Below are 19,462 nucleotides of genomic sequence, written 5' to 3'. Positions count from 1 at the left end.
CCACCTGCCGGATGCGCCCGGCTAACGGATAAGTACCGCTTTTTCTACCGCAGCCTCTAGTGTGAAAGAGCCCTTAGGGGGAGGTATGTTTGATTTATTTGCCTCAACTGCTCAGATCCCTTTAAAGAGGACCATTGGTGAAAAATTAAGCTTATGCCAGAGCCTGCAGTGTAAGACTCTCTATTACTGCTTCACAATCGGCAGCAGTAGAGTTAATCCCTCCCCCGTAACGCATTAATGTCAGAAACTCCGCCTCCCTCCATCTGCAAGACAGCCCCAGCCAGTTTTCCTGAAGTATTTTATGGCTCCATGGCCCCCTGCGTGGAAGATACTTACCTAAGGAGAGAGAAGGCTCTGCGTCCTAATGAGCCTTCCCTCTCCTCTCCCGGTGCCCGTTCCAGCTCAGGATCCTCCATTCATATCACCCACAGCGGGGGACTTTGGAAGTCTTCGGCAGCGGAGTCCTCCCGAAGACAGGCAGCTCCATACTGCGCACGTGAGATTACGTGATAAGAGTACGCTCGCACGTGTGCAGTTTGGAGCGGCCCGTCTTCGGGTGCACTCGGGCTCCCGAAGACTTCCTTCGGCTGCGGAGATAGCAGCATGGGGGATCCTGAGCTAGACCGGGTACCGGGAGAGGAGAGGGAAGGCTCATTAAGACTTAAAGCCTTCCCTCTCCTTAGGTAAGTATCTGACTTTTGTTTTTTTAAAGTGGTTCCTAATTACTTTAAGGCAACCTGCACACCCACAGATCTGTGGCTAGCTCTCAGAGATGTCTGGGACAACTTACTTGCCAAGTTATTTCAAAAACTTTGTACCAGCGAAAAATGAATGTGGTTTTGAAGGCAAAGAGTGGTCACACCAAATACTTATTTGATTTTTCTTCAGTTCATTCACTTTGTATTGTTAATAATACCCCCCAAAAAATGACATATCTATTTGTGAAAGCATTCTTAGTGTGCGGCCCCTTTTCACACCCGCCTAAAACATCTGCACGGTATTGTATCGCCTAAATCACTCACCTGGACGGGACCAGTAGCCGGTGGAGTCACACCTGCTCTGTATACCTGTAATGGGTCAATGAGTGAAAGTATTAGAGGCGGAGGATCAGCACGCCGGCCAGAAAAGATGTTAGTAAGAAGCCAGCAGTGGCTCCCTCCATATTCCTCTCGGTGGTGCCCTATTAAAGTAAACCTGAAGATGGGGGAAAAAATAGATACTTGGAGAGGAAAGGCTCTGGACAGAAGAGAGCATTCCAGGTACTCGGTCCATCTCACCATTCCAGTGCCGTATGCCAGTGAAGTTCAGCAACCATATACTGAATATACTCGCGTATAAGCCTAATTTTTCAGCCCAAAAAAGTGCTTAAAATTTACCCCCTCGGCTTATATGTGAGTCAGTAATGCAGAACAGATGGTGGAGCAGGTTTTGTTCCTAGGGAGGCTGACTTGTACTGGGGGCACATCTGGCTACTGAGGAAAGGGCTTATATGCGAGCCAATCACTTTTTCCTGTTTACTTATGGAAAAGTGGGTACCTCGGCTTATACGCGGGTTGGCTTATATGTGAGTATATACGGTACCTCTTCACCCCAATTTGGGCAGTGTTCAGACGTACTCATGTAGCTGAGTACTTCTGAAGACTAGCGCATCCATACTGCGCATGCTTGAGTCTAGGTTCGCATGTACGCAGCATGAATGCGCAAGTCTTCAGACTAATTTAGGGACAACAAGGTATTTGACCAAAGGCATCGAAGAACTTCACTGGGGCTCGGGGCTGGAACAACGGGACGGAGAGACGACCGAGAAGGCTCTATTTTGTCCAGAGCCTGCCCTCTTCCAAGGTAAGTATCTAACTTTTTATTTCTCCACTTCAGGATTACTATAAAGTGGAGCTACAGTCACAATTTACACTTTACGTATACTGATAGGCCACCTGTTAGTATTATTCAATCATACTAAAGCAGCAGGGACAGCCATACTATCCCAGGAAAAAACACACATAAGTAGGTAAATACTTGATCTATTTACATAACATATGTATTGTACTGTCCACGTTTTGATTCCTTGAATTTTATATAGTAAATAATGAAGAGAATTCTGTTTCAGACATTTGCCATCTTAATTTCCTCATATTGAAGCCTTGTCACAAGTTCTGCATCGTTTAAAGATCAGATCATTTACTGCATTGCCCGTCAACAGCATCATGTCGTGTAGATATCGTGAAAGGTAGATCGTAGAACTGTCGTTTTGTCGAGTGATTCCCACAATCTATCAGTGGGTACGTAGCTTAAAGGAATACTGTGGAGTAAAAGAAAAAGATCGAGGCACCGCTTATTTAAAATCCCTTTATTCCGGTGGGGGAAATAGCAGGTACATAGCAGTGGTACAATCTGCCTCTGAAGAAGCTGGTTTAAGCCAGCGAAACAGCTGTCAGGCATCTGATACCCCCACTGCTATGTACCTGCTATTTCCTCCACCGGAATAAAGGGATTTTAAAGAAGCGATGCCTCGATCTTTTTCTTTTACTCCACTGGATTACAACTACACTTCGGATGTGCACGCTCTGATTCCCATCTCCGGTGTGTCTACCCTGCTGCATTTGGTGCCAGGTACTGTGTTTCTCCTTCCATTTCTTAAAGGAATACTGTAGGGGGTCGGGGGAAAATGAGTTGAACTTACCCGGGGCTTCTAATGGTCCCCCGCAGACGTCCTGTGCCCCGCAGCCACTCACCGATGCTCCGTGCCCCGCCTCCAGTTCCCTTTTGGAATTTCCGACTTTAAAAACCATTATGCCTGCACGGCTGTGTCTTTCCCTCTGACGTCACCAGGAGCGTACTGCGCAGACACAGACCATACTGGGTATACAATACACTCCTGGTGACGTCAGCGGGAAGGAGGGCGCGGCCGCACAAGCGCAGTGGTTTTCCGACTCTAAAGTCGGAAATTCCAGGAGTGAACCGGAGGCGGGGCCCGGAGCATCGGTGAGTGGCAGCGCGGGCACAGGATGTCTGTGGGGGACTATTAGAAGCCCCAGGTAAGTTCAACTCATTTTCCCCCGATCCCCCCTGCAGTAGTCCTTCAATGTATGGTGAAAAGTAGCTAAGCTTAGGTTTGCTAAGGTAACAAAGGAGGGTTTATATCTGGGTGATGGATTCTGAAAGCTGCAGTGATATAAGCAACAGAATATCTTTGTCCCTTACACGCATATTATTTTGATCCAGTGGCAGTTAGAATAAGGATGTGATCAATAATCTGGAAGAATGACTAACGCAAGTCATTCCTGGCTGTATATTTCCACTGTAAGCAGGGTTGGTTGGTTTGTTTTTTAAGTGATAATGTTATTGCAGGCCTCAGCCACGACGTACCTGGTCTGCGTACTTCACCTTCAGGCAAGAGATGACTAGCCCCTCCAGCTCAGTGTCGTCCTTAGCAGTGTTTAGGATATTCTGGCAGAATTTGGGAATATCTGCTTTGCAGGATTTGCGGAGTATGGGGTTCAGCCGATAATCTGAGGACAAAGACGACAAGAATTACACAAGTAGAAAAATGTCTCCACTATCGCCGAAATACAACAGTCTATATTCTGCGGAATATTACGCAGGCTGCATGCAACTAATAAAAGTTCATGCAGGTTCCACAGTACATATGATATGATGGAAATACAGTTGATGGTGCGGTGCGCGCACAGTGAACAATATAAGAGGAAAAAAAAAAAGATAAACTGCACAAAAGTTCCAACAGTCCGTTGTTCTCAATAGAAGTGGATTTCTTCAGTAAGCGTTTATCAATATAGGGTAAGTCTTTAAAGGATACCCGAAGTGACATGAGATAGACATGGGTATGTACAGTGCCTAGCACACAAATAACTAGGCTGTGGTCCTTTTTTTTCCTTTCTCTGCCTAAAAGAGTTAAATATCAGGTATGTAAGTGGCTGACTCAGTCCTGACTCAGACAGGAAGTGACTACAGTGTGACCCTCACTGATAAGGAATTCCCCTTTTTACCTCTTTCTTGCTCTCAGAAGACATTTTCTGCTAGGAAAGTGTTTTATAGTTGGAATTTCTTATCAGTGAAGGTCACACTGTAGTCACTTCCTGTCTGAGTCAGGACTAAGTCAGCCACTTACATACCTGATATTTAACTTTTTCAGGCAGAGAAAGAAAAAAGGAACACAGCATTGTTATTTGTGTGCTAGGCACTGTACATACCCATGTCTATCTTAAAGGGGAACTGAAGAGAGAGGTATATGGAGGCTGTCATGTTTATTTCCTTTTAGACAATACCAGTTGCCTGGCAGCCCTGCTGATCCTCTGCCTCTAATACTATTAACCATAGCCCGTGAACAAGCATGCAGCAGATCAGGTGTTTCAGTGGTTCAGACTTATAAGTCAGATCTGACAAGACTAGCTGCATGCTTGTTTCTGGTTTTAATCAGATACTACTGCAGAGAAATAGACCAGCAGGGGTGCCAGGCAACTGGTATTGATTAAAAGGAAATAAACATGACAGCCTCCATATACCTCTCTCTTCAGTTCCCCTTTAAAGAGTAACTGTCAGGCTGCAAAAGCTAATTTAAACCTCTATTCTCCTGTGTTAAACAGTTTATAAGGAAGCCAAAAAGGCAATACTGAAGTTAAAAATCTCTCTTACTTTGATGTTTGCTGAACAGCCAGGCTGGTTATTCCCAAGCTCCTAAGGAGCCCGGCAGGACGCATAACAGATACTGCAAAGCATTCTGGGGCTGCTTCTTCTCCCCACTGCACTCCCTTGGTCCTCCCCTTCATTTCCCTAGCCCGCCCTAGGGCTGCTTTCACAGTGAGAAGTTACAGGCTCATGTTACAGCAGCCTAAACTCACAGCACTGAAAAATCACAGGGCACATGTTCGGTTAGCGTATACTGCATGGTTAGAGTATACTGCATGAGTCCGCTATTGTTCCTAGCCACATGGCTAATATTCACTGCACTGTAGTGTTGTCTGGATCATGAACCATTAGGATCTTTGATCCTAATTTTTGTGAGTCGAATCTTCAGGAAGCAGGGAGGATATTACATCACAACTGGCTTCATACAAGACAGACAAACATGGAACCTGCCATGAGCTGTCAGGAGCATCATTCTCTGCTTCTGCAAATACTATATACAAATTCTGTGAAATCCAAACGTGGACAGTGAAATGCATATGTAATGTAAGTACAGCCAATATTTAGCTACTGATATATGTGTTGTTTTTTTTCTCTGAGACCTTATACCTAACAGCTCCTCTTTAAGTCACGTCACTTCAGGTATCCTTTAAATGCAAGGCCTTCCCCCAATTTAGCTTATCACTTAAAAATAGTGTATGCCAGGAACACACATACAATTTTTCTTGTATGGCCAATTTTACTGCTTCTATGTAGTATAAACATAAACACACCTGATTAGGACAACTAAACAAAGGTATACCCTAATGGAAAAGTATAACACTTAGCTTTTAATAAAGTTACATTAAAACGACATAATATTTGCTGGCTATTTTGTCAACTGTGAAGAAAGTGGACTGGAGGAAACAGGGTTCTGGGTCAGAAGACCATCCTCCTAGTTCACACTAATATCCTAATACCCTACACCAAACTCAACATGTTTCGTTTCCTAATATGGAAACTTAGTCAGGAGTGACAATGCCCTAGTGATAGAGTGATCAAGTGCTACATCAAGAAATACAGTATAAGCTTTCACATATTTACAAAAAGTTAGCAAAATAACAGAGTTACGACCGCAAACCAGCAGCCTATGTAGTATGGGAGCTAACCTAAACAATTTGTTCATAGTATTAAAAGTCTGTTGGCCATCATACTACATAGAGGTGTAAAATTTGTCTGCCGTGGCATTTAGGTGACACGGGGAGAGATCAAATTACACTTGTGGTTAATCACAGATAAGGGGGAGTTAGACAGGCTAAACTCTCTAAATACATACAGTTTGCACTTCTCTAGGTTTTCCTTCTGTCCTGCGCAAGAGTTCAGGTCCACTTTAAAGAGTTCAGACACGCACCTGTGTTTTGTGTAATCTGTCGCTTTGTGATCATCTGTTTGCACTTGGGGTCCATGGTCTCGGCATTTTTGCTGTGCTTCAGACACAGCAGGATGCCCTTGGGGTCGGCGTCGCTGCAGAACCTCTGTGGAGAGAGAAGGGGGAGAGGTAATATAAGACTGTACAGTGAGTGACAGTATTCCCAGTCTGGAAAGAGAAGTCATTTACAGGTCTAAAAGTGCATTCATGTAATTAAGGCGCCAGGAAATTTGTGCGCAGGGCAAAGCCGAACAGCGGCTCTCCCTGCTCCTGCAAAAGAGCCGGCAGCTTTAACCACTTAAGGACCACGTAAGTTTTCATTGATCTGTGCTGGGTGGGCTCTCCAGCCCACAGCACAGATCAGGTTTGAGGCAGGGCGATCAGACTCCCCCCCCCTGATCGCCGCCGTCTGTGTGTAGCGGGGGGGGGGGGGGGGCTCCTCAAAGCCCCCCTCCGCAGCGCTATTCCCCCCTCCCTCTCCTTCCCCTGCACTCCTCCTTTCTATGGGCAGTACAGGACGGCTATCCGTCCTGTACCGCCTCTGATAGGCTTCAGCCTATCAGATGGCGGCGATCCCCGGCCAATCAGAGGCCGGGGATTGCCGATCTGCTTTACGGCGCTGCTGCGACAGCAGCGGCGTAGGATGTAAACAGGGGATTTCTTCCCCGCGTGTTTACATTTCGCCTGCGAGCCACGATCGGAGGCTTGCAGGCTGTTCACGGAGACACCCTCCATGAACTGACATGGAACGGTTTCCATGGAAAAACACAAATGACCAGCCACCGCCTATCGGCGTTAGGAGGTCGTTATGTGGTTACTAATGATCTCAGGGGTCAGACTTTAGTTTGTCTGCCAGCTATCGCTGGGGGCCAGATTAAGCTGTTTTATAGTATTTTGGGCTCCGTCTTAACTGCACCCAAGTTACTGTCTGAGCACCGCTATAGCCGTATTTCATATTCTGGCCTACGGCAGCGTATAGTGCGCCCCAATTTCCCTGCGCTCCCACTAAACATCTGTCGATATAGCATCAAGATCAACCATCAGATTTGATAATTATCGAATCGGATGAAAATCAGTGGCGCAGCAAGCACGCCCGATCGGCTATTCCGAGTGAATTCGAGGCAAAAACGGTTGAATGTTTCCATCTATCTGGGAAATCTGGAGCCAACGTAGTTGACAGGGTGTGCGGCAGTAACTGCGTGCGATATCAGGACCGGCAAACGCAATGGAATTCCCACCCGCTGTCCCCCCATATTTGCTGCCCGGGGACAGTGCATTAAAAACCAAATCTCACTTGTCTGCTGCAGAGGGTCCACTGTGCTTCCACATCTGCTCCCCACGTAGAGCATGAGTGAGGTCATACATGTGTGATGTCATATATGTGTGATGTCATACATGTGTGATGTCATACATGTGCGATGTCATACATGTGCGATGTCATACATGTGTGATGTCATACATGTGTGATGTCATACATGTGTGATGTCATACATGTGTGATGTCATACATGTGTGATGTCATACATGCCACGTGCCAACAGCACACGAGGCGTGAAAGCGGAAGCACCGAGAACACTCGGCTGCAGCAGACAGGTGAGGTTTTAATTCACGGGTACTGGGATGCACAAATAAAATTTGGGGCGACGTCTGAAAGATTTCATGCTGAAATGGTATGGGAATTGGCCCGCAGAGTATGGGCAACCAACAGTTTATTTATTGTATTTACAAAGCGCCAACATAGTACGCAGTTCTCTCTCCCATCAGATTCGATCAGATCAGAGAGAGATCTGTCTATTGGTGGATCTGCCCATACATCTGAGGACCACAGGTTTATACCCCGCCTAGTGACCTGCCAATTTTTTTACAAATCAGCACTTCTCCACATTAACGGTTTATTGCTCGACCCTACGAATTGCCACCTGAATGAATTTTACCTCCTTTTTTTGCCACTAACAGAAACGTTTTTGGGTGGTCCCTGATTGCTGCTGCAAATTTTTAAATATCTGTTCAATTCAAGAACAGCAATCCATTTTTCTGATTGTAACAATTAAAAGGTCTGACCAATGTAACACACACCTATGTTCAATTTTTTCCCCAATCATGAATAATTGAAAGCTCAGAAAAAAATGGATTGCAACTGTACATCAAGTAATTGACAATCCATCACACCATACAATTCTTGATAAAGTTGGTCTGAAATTTCCAACATGTCCAATCTCCAAAAATCTGAAAAAAAAACAAAACAGAAAATCCGATCGGATTTCTCGACTGAAAACAAAGAAAAGCTCTCAATTTTTCGGGACAACCAATCGTAATTATCGAATTTGTGAAAAATTGGATCTTTTGATTGTATGGTGTGTGTAGCCGCCTTAAGGGTCCTTTTACACTTAATCAGTTGGTACGCTTTTTTTCCTCCATGGCAGTACATTGTGAAAAAGCTTTCAGTGAAAATGAGTATATACATGTAGTGTGAACTGTGCCGTAGGAAAACATGGACATTACTTTGAAAATCAGTTATCTTTCAGTTATAACTGACAGCAACTGATTAAGTGTAAAATGACCCCAAGAATCCCCCATGATGAGATGGACTAGTCCAAAAGCTGTCAGATTTGTCCTGCCTTTTTCTAAGGACTGCCTTGCGCTGTCACCTTGATCATCTGTTTGCAGACCCTCATGAGGGTGTAATCTAGCTCCGGGTCCATCATCTCCGTCTCCTGCAGTTTGAAGATCTTCTGGTGGCAGGGTGAGCTCAGCGACTTCTTGCTCTCCTTGAGGCATTCAATGATCTGCAGCAGAACAAAGCCAGATAAGCACGAGGCGGCACAGAGCAGGATCCGGGCCCAACCTGCCTGCTAGGGGGAGACTCACCTGAGCATTTCCGAAGGGCACACTGGGACAGAAGGAGGCGATGTCGTTCTTACAGGCTTCGTACAGTTTGGGCTCCAGGCGGATGTCCTCTGACTACAAGACAGAACAGAAATCGTTCAGCTACAGAGGCACTGAGCCAGGCTTTTCACCCGACTTTGAACCCTCTACACTTTTTGCCTGATGAAGCGGGATTGTGACCCGTGAAACGCGTTGCAACTTTGGAGCTTTTAATAAAAGTTACTTTATACTGTAACGTCCCACTGTCCGGTTTGGCTTTACATGAGGGAGAAGAGTCCACCAACTTCCCTATTTTTAAATGGTTTTTTAATCGCTTTTATTCTACTTGGCGCCTCTGTGTTACCACTCTACCAAGAAACCTTTCACCGGCAACACTGAACCCAGTAGCTGTTCTCACAAAAACTGTGAAGTATCCTCCGGTCCCACGTCACTGAGCGCAGCCCCCCCCCCCCCCAATAACCCATTAGGGGCACTTGTGTTACTAGGTAATAAACGTGGCGTTAAAGGACCACTATAGCAAAAACAAACATTTAAAATACATTTAAACACATACAAATTAGAAGTACATTTCCTCCAGAGTAATATAAGCCATGGATTACTTTTCTCCTATGTTGCTGTCACTTAGGCTAATTTCACACCAGGACGTTGCGTTAGAGGGGGCGTTAAGGTCGCATAACGTCCCCCTAACTCAACGCCTGGTGGTGCTGGATCTGGACGTCAGAGTGAGCCGCGTTGTGCAGCTCACTCTGGCGTCAGTGATGCCGTGATGCGTACTCTTGTGCGCATGCGGCATCACGTGGTCCCGCCGGCCAATCGCCGCACAGAGCGGCCGCTCCAGGAAGTAAACACTGCACGTCATAACGTGCAGTGCATATTAATTAGCCATGTGCCTGGCCGCTCTCTGCTCCTCCCCAACATTACTGAGCATGTGCAAGCAGTCTAACGCGGCTCAGCCGCGTCCAAAGTACTGCATGCAGTACGTTGTCTTGTGACGCAGCGTTACAATGTAACGCAACGTGGGCACTGAACAGCCCCATTGATTTTTCATTACTGTGCGGTGGGCTGCGTTACAGGCTGCTCTAACGTGCGCCTGTAACGTCCTACTGTGAAACCAGCCTTACAGTAATTAGTAGAAATCTGACATTACCGATAGGTTTTGGACTAGCCCATCTCCTTATGGGGGATTCTCAAAGTTTCAACAGCACTTAGTGAATGGCAGTTGCTCTGCTTAACGGCCAAAAAAGTGTGTAGCGAGCAGGGAGGCTGGCCAGCATCTTTGTATAAATCCTTTTCAGGTAGTGTCTTTATAAAGAATAAAAGCCTTGCTGAGAATGCTCCATGAAGAAATGGACTTGTCCAAAACCTGTCGGTTCTGTCAGATTTCTACTACCTACTGTAAGTGACAGCAACATAGGAGAAATGTAATTTATGGTTCATTTTACTCTGGAAGAAACATACTTCTTATTTGTATGTGTTTACATGTATTTTACATTTTACAATTTTCCTTGATAGTGGTCCTTGAATGGGTTAGACGGCTGTGCTACCCCAGTTATAGTCATGGTAAAACTGCCTAGTAGCATTGCATAGAGCATCACTCCTCTCACTTCAGCTGTGTGTTAATGCCTTTAAAGTTAGGTATGTGAAGAGGGTATATAATTTTTTTTAATTTGCAGGTTTATAATTCCTGATGGACGCAAAACTGAAAAAATGCACCTTTATTTCCAAATAAAATATTGGCGCCATACATTGTACTAGGGAAATATATTAAACTTTGCAATAACCGGGACAAATGGGCAAATAAAATGTGTGGGTTTTATCCACAGTAGAGAGTTTTATTTTAAACACTATAATGGCCGAAAACTGAGAAATAATGATTTTTTTCACTTTTTTTCTTATTGTTCCAATTAAAATGTGTTTTAGAATAAAATAATTCTTAGTATAATGTACCTCCCAAGGAAAGCCTAATTGGTGGCGAAAAAAAACCAAGATATAGATCAAGTCGTCGTGATTCAGTTATTGCCGAAAGTATGGGAGGAGCACTGACAGGTGAAAATTGCTCAGGTCCTAAAGGGGTAAAAACTCTTAAGGCAGCCATACACTGGTCGATGTGCCATCAGATCGACCAGCTGACAGATCCCTATCTGATCGAATCTGATCAGAGAGGGATCGTATGGCTGCCTTTACTGCAAACAGATTGTGAACCGATTTCAGCCTGAAACCGATCACAATCTGTTGTGGTGGTGGTGGTGCTGCCGCTTCCCCCCCCCCCCCCCCCCCCGCGCATACATTACCTGATGCGGGCTCCCGGGCGTCTTCTCCGCATCTTCTCAGCGCTGCACCCGCTCCATCCCGGCGCTTCCGCCCTCTATTTGAACTTCCTGGGTCACTGCAGTGACCCAGGAAGCGCCGGGATGGAGCGGGTGCAGCGCTGAGAAGATGCGGAGAAGACGCCCGGGAGCCCGCATCAGGTAATGTATTTTTCATCGGATCGGCCGCCGCTAGAGACACGCACTTTACCCGCGGGCGATCGAGGGTAATTTCACGCACGGCGCGATCGACGGACCGATCCGATTTCGGGAGGAAATCGAAATCGGATCGTCGGCGGCGTTTACCGCGAACGATTGGCAGCAGATTCGATCCCAGGATCGAATCTGCTGTCGAAACGGCCGGGAATCGGGCCAGTGTATGGCCAGCTTTAGTGGTCAAGTAGTTAAAGGGAACCTAAACTGAGAGGGATATGGATGTTTCCTTTTAAACAATACCAGTTGCCTGGCTGCCCTGCTGATCTCTTTGGCTGCAGTAGTGGCTGAATCACACACCTGAAACTAGCATGCAGCTAATCCTGTCTGACTTCAGTCAGAGCACCTGATCTGCGTGCTTGATGAGGGGGTGTGGCTAAAAGTATTAGAGACACAGGATCAGCAAGAGAGTCAGGCAACTGGTATTATTTTTAAAAGGAAAAAGTCCATCTCCTCAGTTTAGGTTCCCTTTAACAGCTTCATGCTATAGGCTGAAGGCTTCTAATACAAGCACACTTAGGCAGAATACACGTTAAAGCGGATCCGAGATGAAAAACTAACTATAACAAGTAACTTGTCTATATACCTTATCTAAAGTTTAGATTGTTTACAGGGCATATCTAGCTGCAAAAGTTTAAAAAGTTTATGATTATTTATTCCTGTGATACAATGACAGCAGCCATGTTCTGTTTGTCACATTGTCACAGGCTGAGGGCTGGAGATGCTTATCAGCTTGCCTGTGTGTAAATTCAGTCCCCTTTCCTCCTCCCCTCTGCCTTTGAAATCTCTGGCTAGCAACACCTCCCCCTCCTCCTGCCCAGACTAAAGCTCAACACACACCATAAAATCTTGGTTGTACAGATTTACCAAATCTATGTAGTATAAGGGCCAACAGATTGAAACTACCTTGAATGCTATAGCAGCATAGAGGGTGATAGCAGCGGCTGGGAACGCGGAAAAACAGCCGGGTTCCCAGCCTGTCGGCGGCTGTCGCCGAACCGGAAGTAGCCGCCGGCGGGGACAGGACGATCGGAGCGGGGCTGCGAGGGCACCATCCAGCTTCGGGGTGCTGAGGGATGCCCCAGGTGAGTAAATGTCATTTTTTTTTTTTGACTTAAGTTTTCCTTTAAGGCTGAGAGTGCCAAGGCACTGTGAAAAGCTGTGGGCGAGGCTTGTTTAGTTTATAGGGAATTAGAGTATTGAAACAAAAAAGTATTTGGCTTGAGGAATGCCCTATAAACTATATGAAAGGAACACAATTATGTAATGAGTAAAAGTTTATCTCGGATCCACTTTCATATAAACTTTCTATGGCTCTAATGGTGCAAAAATAGCACATTTATTCAGGTCTATTTTGCAGGAAGTGGTTAATAAGCTTTTTCCCTCAGTTTTCACCCTTCTCTCAGGCCCTGAGCTACCGTTCCCTCGCTGCTTATATTAACCACTTCAGGATTCTGCGTACGCTTAAGTACGCCCCTGAATCCTGAAGTGGATTCCATGGAAACACGAGCGGCCGTTCCATGTCAGTTCACGGCGGGTGTCTCCGTGAACACCCTGCGAGCCGTGATCGGCTCGCAGGGTAAATGTAAACACACGGGGAAGATCTTCCCCGCTGTTTACATATATACGGCGCACCTGCACAGCAGCGCCGTAGAGGAGATCGGCGATCCCCGGCCTCTCATTGGCCGGGGATCGCCGGCATCTGATAGGCTGAAGCCTATCCCATCAGGCGCAGGACGGAAATCCGTCCTGCGCCGCTCACAGGGGGAGGGAGAGGGAGGGAAGGGGAAGGAGGCCAGAAAGCGCTGCGGAGGGGGGATTTGAAGAGCACCCCCGCAAGCGCAAACAGCCGGCGGCGATCAGACCCCCCCAGCAGGACATCCCCCTAGCGGGGAAAAAAAAGAGGGGGGGGGGAAGTCTGATCGCCCTGGCTGCTATCTGATCGGTGCTGCGGGCTGGAGAGCCCACGCAGCACCGATCAGCAAAAAAAGCCCTGGCACAGAAGTGGTTAATAAACCCCGGGAGCTAAACACAAGCTGCTGGTAGACAGACATTACCATCTCCAGCTCCTCCACCCGCAGCTGTTTGCGGCACTTCAGCGACACCCGCTGCTCCTTCAGGTCCTGAAGAGTGTCGTTCCGGACTGTGGTGCTCAGACAGATGACGACATCCACCCTGAAAATAAAGCAGGTCCAAAAACACTTACTGAAGAGGAGACCAGACAGGAGGCTGCACTGTGCAGGGGGCGTGTCTAGAGGAGACCAGATAGGAGGCTGCACTGTGCAGGGGGCGTGTCTAGAGGAGGACAGACAGGAGGCGTGTCTAGAGGAGACCAGACGGAAGGCAGGACTGTGCAGGGGGCGTGTCTAGAGGAGACCAGACAGGTGGCTGGACTGTGCAGTGGGCGTGTCTAGAGGAAACCAGACAGGTGGCTGGACTGTGCAGGGGGCGTGTCTAGAGGAGACCAGACAGGTGGCTGGACTGTGCAGGGGACGTGTCTAGAGGAGACCAGACAGGTGGCTGGACTGTGCAGGGGGCGTGTCTAGAGGAGACCAGACAGGTGGCTGGACTGTGCAGGGGGCGTGTCTAGAGGGCAGACAGGAGGCTGGACTGCAGGGGGCGTGTCTAGAGGAGACCAGACAGGTGGCTGGACTGTGCAGTGGGCGTGTCTAGAGGAGACCACCCAGGAGGCTGGACTGCAGGGGGAGTGTCTAAGAGGAGAACAGACAGGAGGCTGGACTGTGCAGGGGGCGTGTCTAGAGGAGACCAGACAGGAGGGCTGGACTTCAGGGAAGGGATTCTAATGCTGGGAATACACGGCTCAATTCTGAGCCATTTAGATGGCTCGATAGATAATTTTCGACATGTCCGATCTCCGGCCCGATCGTTTCGCCGCTGGATTCTGCACTCAGGACAACGGAAAAAGATAAGAAAAACGAGCGGAGGTTAATAGACTGCAGAATCAAGCAGGGAATCGATCGAGCGGCAAAAACGAGCCGTGTCTGCCCAGCATAAGAGGAGACCAGACAGGAGTGTCAACTGCAGGGGAAGAGTCTGAGACTGGAATGTGGGAAATGGCAATAATACACAAGGCATGAAGGTCAGCATCTCTTACTGGCTTGTTCCAGTACTCACAAAAATGTGCCTATACAGTCAGATTTGTGGCTGCCTGTAGAGAGACAAATCTCTGCGAATCTATACAGACAGTTGCAGAGATGTGTGTCTATAGTCACCGACATCGGCCTCTATACAGTCACAGAGATTTGGCTCTATACCTGCTGGTAGAATAATTTCAGTGGAGGGACAGCGGTGGAACGCAGGCACAGAGAGGGGACCAGGAAGGTTCTATGGGCTATAGAGCCTTCCCTATACATAGGTGAGTATATTTTTTCCCAGCATGCCTCAGGGTCACATTGACATATCTGATCATTAACTAACAATGCTGTTTGATCATCTTTACCCAAACTTTTGAAAAAAAAAAATGTACCTGCTTCTAGGCAGACACAAACATGGGTCAATTGGCTGTTGTTGGCTGAGGTAAGTGAATTATACGAACATACAAGTGCCCAGGTATTTATTCCTTGTCTCAGACCTGAGAAGAAGCTTCTGTGTAGGAGTGACGAAAGTCTTCCCTAGAGCACATTTGCAGATCTCTTATTTTTGAACATAACCTACAATTTTTACACACAGATGGCATACAAATTTACATACAGTTCTTCCATGCGCTCAGCATCTCCCGCCTTGACTACTGTAACACCCTCAGAACCACATCGCCTGCCTGCAATCCATAATGAACGCAGTAGCCAGACTCATCTACTCCTCCCACCGTTCTGTCTCCACAACTCCCCTATGCTAATCCCTTCACTGGCTCCTGATCCGCTTCAGAATCAGCTTCGAGATCTTATGTTTGGCCTACAAATCTACACACAATTCCTGCCCAACCTACATCTCTGACATTGTCAGCAGATACACATCTGGCCGCCCACTTCACTCCTCCAATGACCTCCTCCTAACCGCCCCATGCACAACTACAGGACTTCACTAGAGCTGCCCCTAACCTGTGGAAATCTCTCCCACTGCCCATCAGGCTTGCCCCCTCCTTCAAACAAGCAATCAAAACTCACCTCTTCATGGAGGCCTACCCCACCTCACCGATGCCCTAACTTGATGCAGCCCCCCTCCTTTCGTGTCACCACCCCCTCACATTAGATTGTAAGCCTTAGGCAGGACCCACTCCCATTGTGTCTCCTGCCTGATGGTGCTTCCTGCTCACAGAGTAACGTGAACTTGAATTATTAGAACTTCTTCTGCAGTGCATGATCTGGCATTGTGCGTCTTTTTGCTTTATTACCTGTATTGTGTTGTCTGTCACCCCTGTTATTGTCTGTAACCTGATTTACTGTCCAGCACTGCATAATGCTGTATTGTTGGCGCTATATGATTCCAATAATGATTTAACACCTAGTTCATAGTATTGTATTTACTAGTACTTTCTAGTTTCATTTCTTGCTACACCACACGTGAGTTGAAGCTTGGCAGCCGAGGATGGGAAGTATAGGAGGCCACGGTGTAAAATCTGAACTGCTCGGCTGAGCTCTATTTCTAGACTAGCGTTTACGGAAACGTCCCTGACCCGCTCCCATAGGCTGGCAGAGACCCGGGCACTCACTTCTGCTTGATGTTGGGGCACAGCTTAAGGACATCCTCTTTGCAGGCCATCTTAAACTTGTAGGAGAATCGGAAGTCTTTCATCTGAATCTGAAAAATACAAATCCCAGACTTAAACTAGCGTTGCAGTGATGGGCAGTATACAATTTTTCCCCAGAAATAAGAGTTTCCTATTCATTTTTTCACCAAAAGATGTGCTAGGTCTTATTTGCAGGGGATGACTTATACTTGTATGAACACACAACTGTGTGTCGTCCTGCCTTTCCCCGCTGTGCTGCCTCTTCCTCTGCTGGATCCGCCTCTTGTGTGCTCTTGTGTCCCCCATGTACCTTTAGTGTCCTCCTTTATCCCAAATGATGGAGCCATAGTTCTGCCCATAGTTCTACCCATGGGACCATCGGCTCCAGCAGAAACACTAGTTGCCATTTTTTCCCCCTTACTGCCACTAGGGCTTACTTTCAGGGTAGGGCTTATTTTGAGCATGCTCAAAATTCCTGCTAAGACTTACATTCAGGGGATGTCTTCATTTCAGGGAAACCCGGTAGCAGCCACTGAGCATCATAACAAACCTAGCAACCCAGGATGATAGGATATTAGATTATTAGATTCTAGGGATTAGATTGTGAGCTCCTTTGAGGGACAGTTAGTGACAAGATATATATACACTGTACAGCGCTGCGTAATATGTCGGTGCTATATAAATACTAAATAATAATAATAATAATAGTAAGCCCGAAACTGAGCAGCAAACCCCAAGTGTTCCCACTTCAGCTGATACTTTTTTTGACTGCTCTGCGCTAATTGCTAAACTGACAGCAAAGAGATCCTATTGTATATATTTGAGACGCTCACACTGCTCACGCTGCAACAGATCCATTGTGGTAAGCGGACCTCACTTCTGTGCTGACTGCAAGATACATTCTCCATACAGCCTATGAGGGTTACACATCAGCCCCAGGCTACAGCCAGTGAACAGGGGACCATTGGAGCGGACATTACACTGTCTGCTCCTGCTGACCGTACGCGAACTAGCAAAAGTGGGATCACAGCCTAAATAGTACAGTTAAAGTGGACCTGAACTCAGAACTTACTCTCTACTCTAAAAATAACCTATTAACCACCTTAGCGGTATGGACGAGCTGAGCTCGTCCATTACCGCCAGAGGGTGCCGCTCAGGCCCTGCTGGGCTGATTTTAATGAAATAATAAGCAGCACACGCAGCCGGCACTTTGCCAGCCGCGTGTGCTGCCTGATCGCCACTGCAGTGCGGCGAGCGGCGAAAGAGGGTCCCCCCAGCCGCCTGAGCCCTGCGCAGCCGGAACAAATAGTTCAGGCCAGCGCTAAGGGCTGGATCGGAGGCGGCTGATGTCAGGACATTGGCTGACGTCCATGACGTCACTCCGCTCGTCGCCATGGCGACGAAGTAAGCAAAACAGAAGAACGCCTCCGGAGCGCCCTCTAGTGGGCTTTCATGCAGCCAACTTTCAGTTGGCTGCATGAAATAGTTTTTTTTTTTTATTTAAAAAAAACCCTCCCGCAGCCGCCCTGGCGATCTTAATAGAACGCCAGGGTGGTTAAGAAAACAAATGTCTTTGTTACAGTTGATACAAATCCTGCAGTGTGTCCATGTCCTGCTTTCGTGGAAGTTGACATCCTGTGTTTACAAATTAGCTGCTCTGCCGAGGCAGCCAGCACACAGCTGAAGGATCCCATTACACTAGTGATTAGTCACAGATGAGGGGGAATTAGACAGGCTCTCTACATACATACAGGGTGCATTTCTCTGTGTTTTCCTTCTGTCCTGTGCAAGAGTTCATAGGTATCTAATGGTTGATCTGCAGGCGCAGTGACTAATGTATGGCCAGCTTAAAGAGGAACTGTAACATAAAAAGATCCCCTGGGGGGTACTCACCTCGGGTGGGGGAAGCCTCCGGATCCTAATGAGGCTTCCCACGCCGTCCTCCATCCGTCAGGGGTCTCGCTGCAGCCCTCCGTGGAGTCCGGGCAGCGGTGACGTCAATATTTACCTTCCTGGCTCCTGCGCAGGCGCTCTGACGGCTGTCGGCTCCGAACTACACGGAAATACCCGATCGCCGTCGGGTCCGCTCTACTGCGCAGGCGCAAGTTTCCTGCGCCTGCGCAGTAGAGCGGACCCGAATGAGATCGGGTATTTCCGTGTAGTTCGGAATGGAAAGCCGCCACAGCGCCCCCGCTGGAGCCAGCAAAGGTAAATATTGAAATGACAGTCGGCACAGTCGCCGGCTGTTCGGAGGGCTGCAGCGAGACCCCCGTGGGACAGAGGACGGCGTGGGAAGCCTCATTAGGATCCGGAGGCTTCCCCCACCCGAGGTGAGTACCCCCCAGGGGATCTTTTGAATGTTACAGAGTCTCTTTAAAGTGTTTGTATTTAGAGAGTTTAGCCTCTCTAACTCCCCCTCATCTGTGATTAATCACAAGTGTAATTAGATCTCTAAGCTGTGTCAGCTGACTGCCTCCACAAAGCAGATCATTTGTAAGCAAAGTATGTTAACATAGTTACATAGTTATTTAGGTTGAAAAAATACATCCATCGAGTTCAACCAGTATAAAGTACAACTCCAGCCTGCTCCCTCACATATCCCTGCTGATCCAGAGGAAGGCGAAAAAACCCTTACAAGGCATGGTCCAATTAGCCCCAAAAGGGAAAAATTCCTTCCCGACTCCAGATGGCAATCAGATAAAATCCCTGGATCAACATCATTAGGCATTACCTAGTAATTGTAGCCATGGATGTCTTTCAACGCAAGGAAAGCATCTAAGCCCCCTTTAAATGCAAGTATAGAGTTTGCCATAACGACTTCCTGTGGCAATGCATTCCACATCTTAATCACTCTTACTGTAAAGAACCCTTTCCTAAATAAATGGCTAAAACGTTTTTCCTCCATGCGCAGATCATGTCCTCTAGTCCTTTGAGAAGGCCTAGGGACAAAAAGCTCATCCGCCAAGCTATTATATTGCCCTCTGATGTATTTATACATGTTAATTAGATCCCCTCTAAGGCGTCTTTTCTCTAGACTAAATAAACCCAGTTTATCTAACCTTTCTTGGTAAGTGAGACCTTCCATCCCACGTATTAATTTTGTTGCTCGTCTCTGCACCTGCTCTAAGACTGCAATATCTTTCCTGTAATGTGGTGCCCAGAACTGAATTCCGTATTCCATTAACCCTATGTGTGCTTCCATGAAAGCAGTAAGTAGACACACTGCAGATTTATTGCAGAATTTTTCTATCAACTAACAAAGAAATGTTTTTCTTTAAGGGTTAGTATGCTGTTGCTTATAGTTTAGAGCAGAGAGGAAGTT

General features: G+C 47.1%; 1 protein-coding gene across 2 annotated transcripts in view; it reads right to left on the bottom strand.

The window, feature by feature from the left end:
- Positions 1–19,462, bottom strand: part of GLG1 (golgi glycoprotein 1) — a 154,513-nt gene that overhangs the window by 18,249 nt on the left and 116,802 nt on the right. Inside the window, exons 16-22 of one of the 2 annotated variants that reach the window (XM_068260805.1) lie at positions 16,123–16,211; positions 13,511–13,628; positions 8,917–9,009; positions 8,697–8,834; positions 6,032–6,155; positions 3,367–3,509; positions 1,023–1,067 (exon numbers count right to left, since the gene is read on the bottom strand). In XM_068260805.1, coding sequence (XP_068116906.1) covers positions 1,023–1,067; positions 3,367–3,509; positions 6,032–6,155; positions 8,697–8,834; positions 8,917–9,009; positions 13,511–13,628; positions 16,123–16,211 — 750 coding nt within the window. The remainder of the gene's footprint in view (positions 1–1,022; positions 1,068–3,366; positions 3,510–6,031; positions 6,156–8,696; positions 8,835–8,916; positions 9,010–13,510; positions 13,629–16,122; positions 16,212–19,462) is intronic. The other variant, XM_068260806.1, reaches the window with a different exon arrangement.

The sequence above is a fragment of the Hyperolius riggenbachi genome, chromosome 11, assembly GCF_040937935.1.
Source record: "Hyperolius riggenbachi isolate aHypRig1 chromosome 11, aHypRig1.pri, whole genome shotgun sequence".
In the NCBI taxonomy this organism is placed as follows: Eukaryota; Metazoa; Chordata; class Amphibia; order Anura; family Hyperoliidae; genus Hyperolius; species Hyperolius riggenbachi.
Note: the sequence above shows the minus strand (reverse complement) of the source record. Positions and strands in the feature narration are given on the sequence as shown.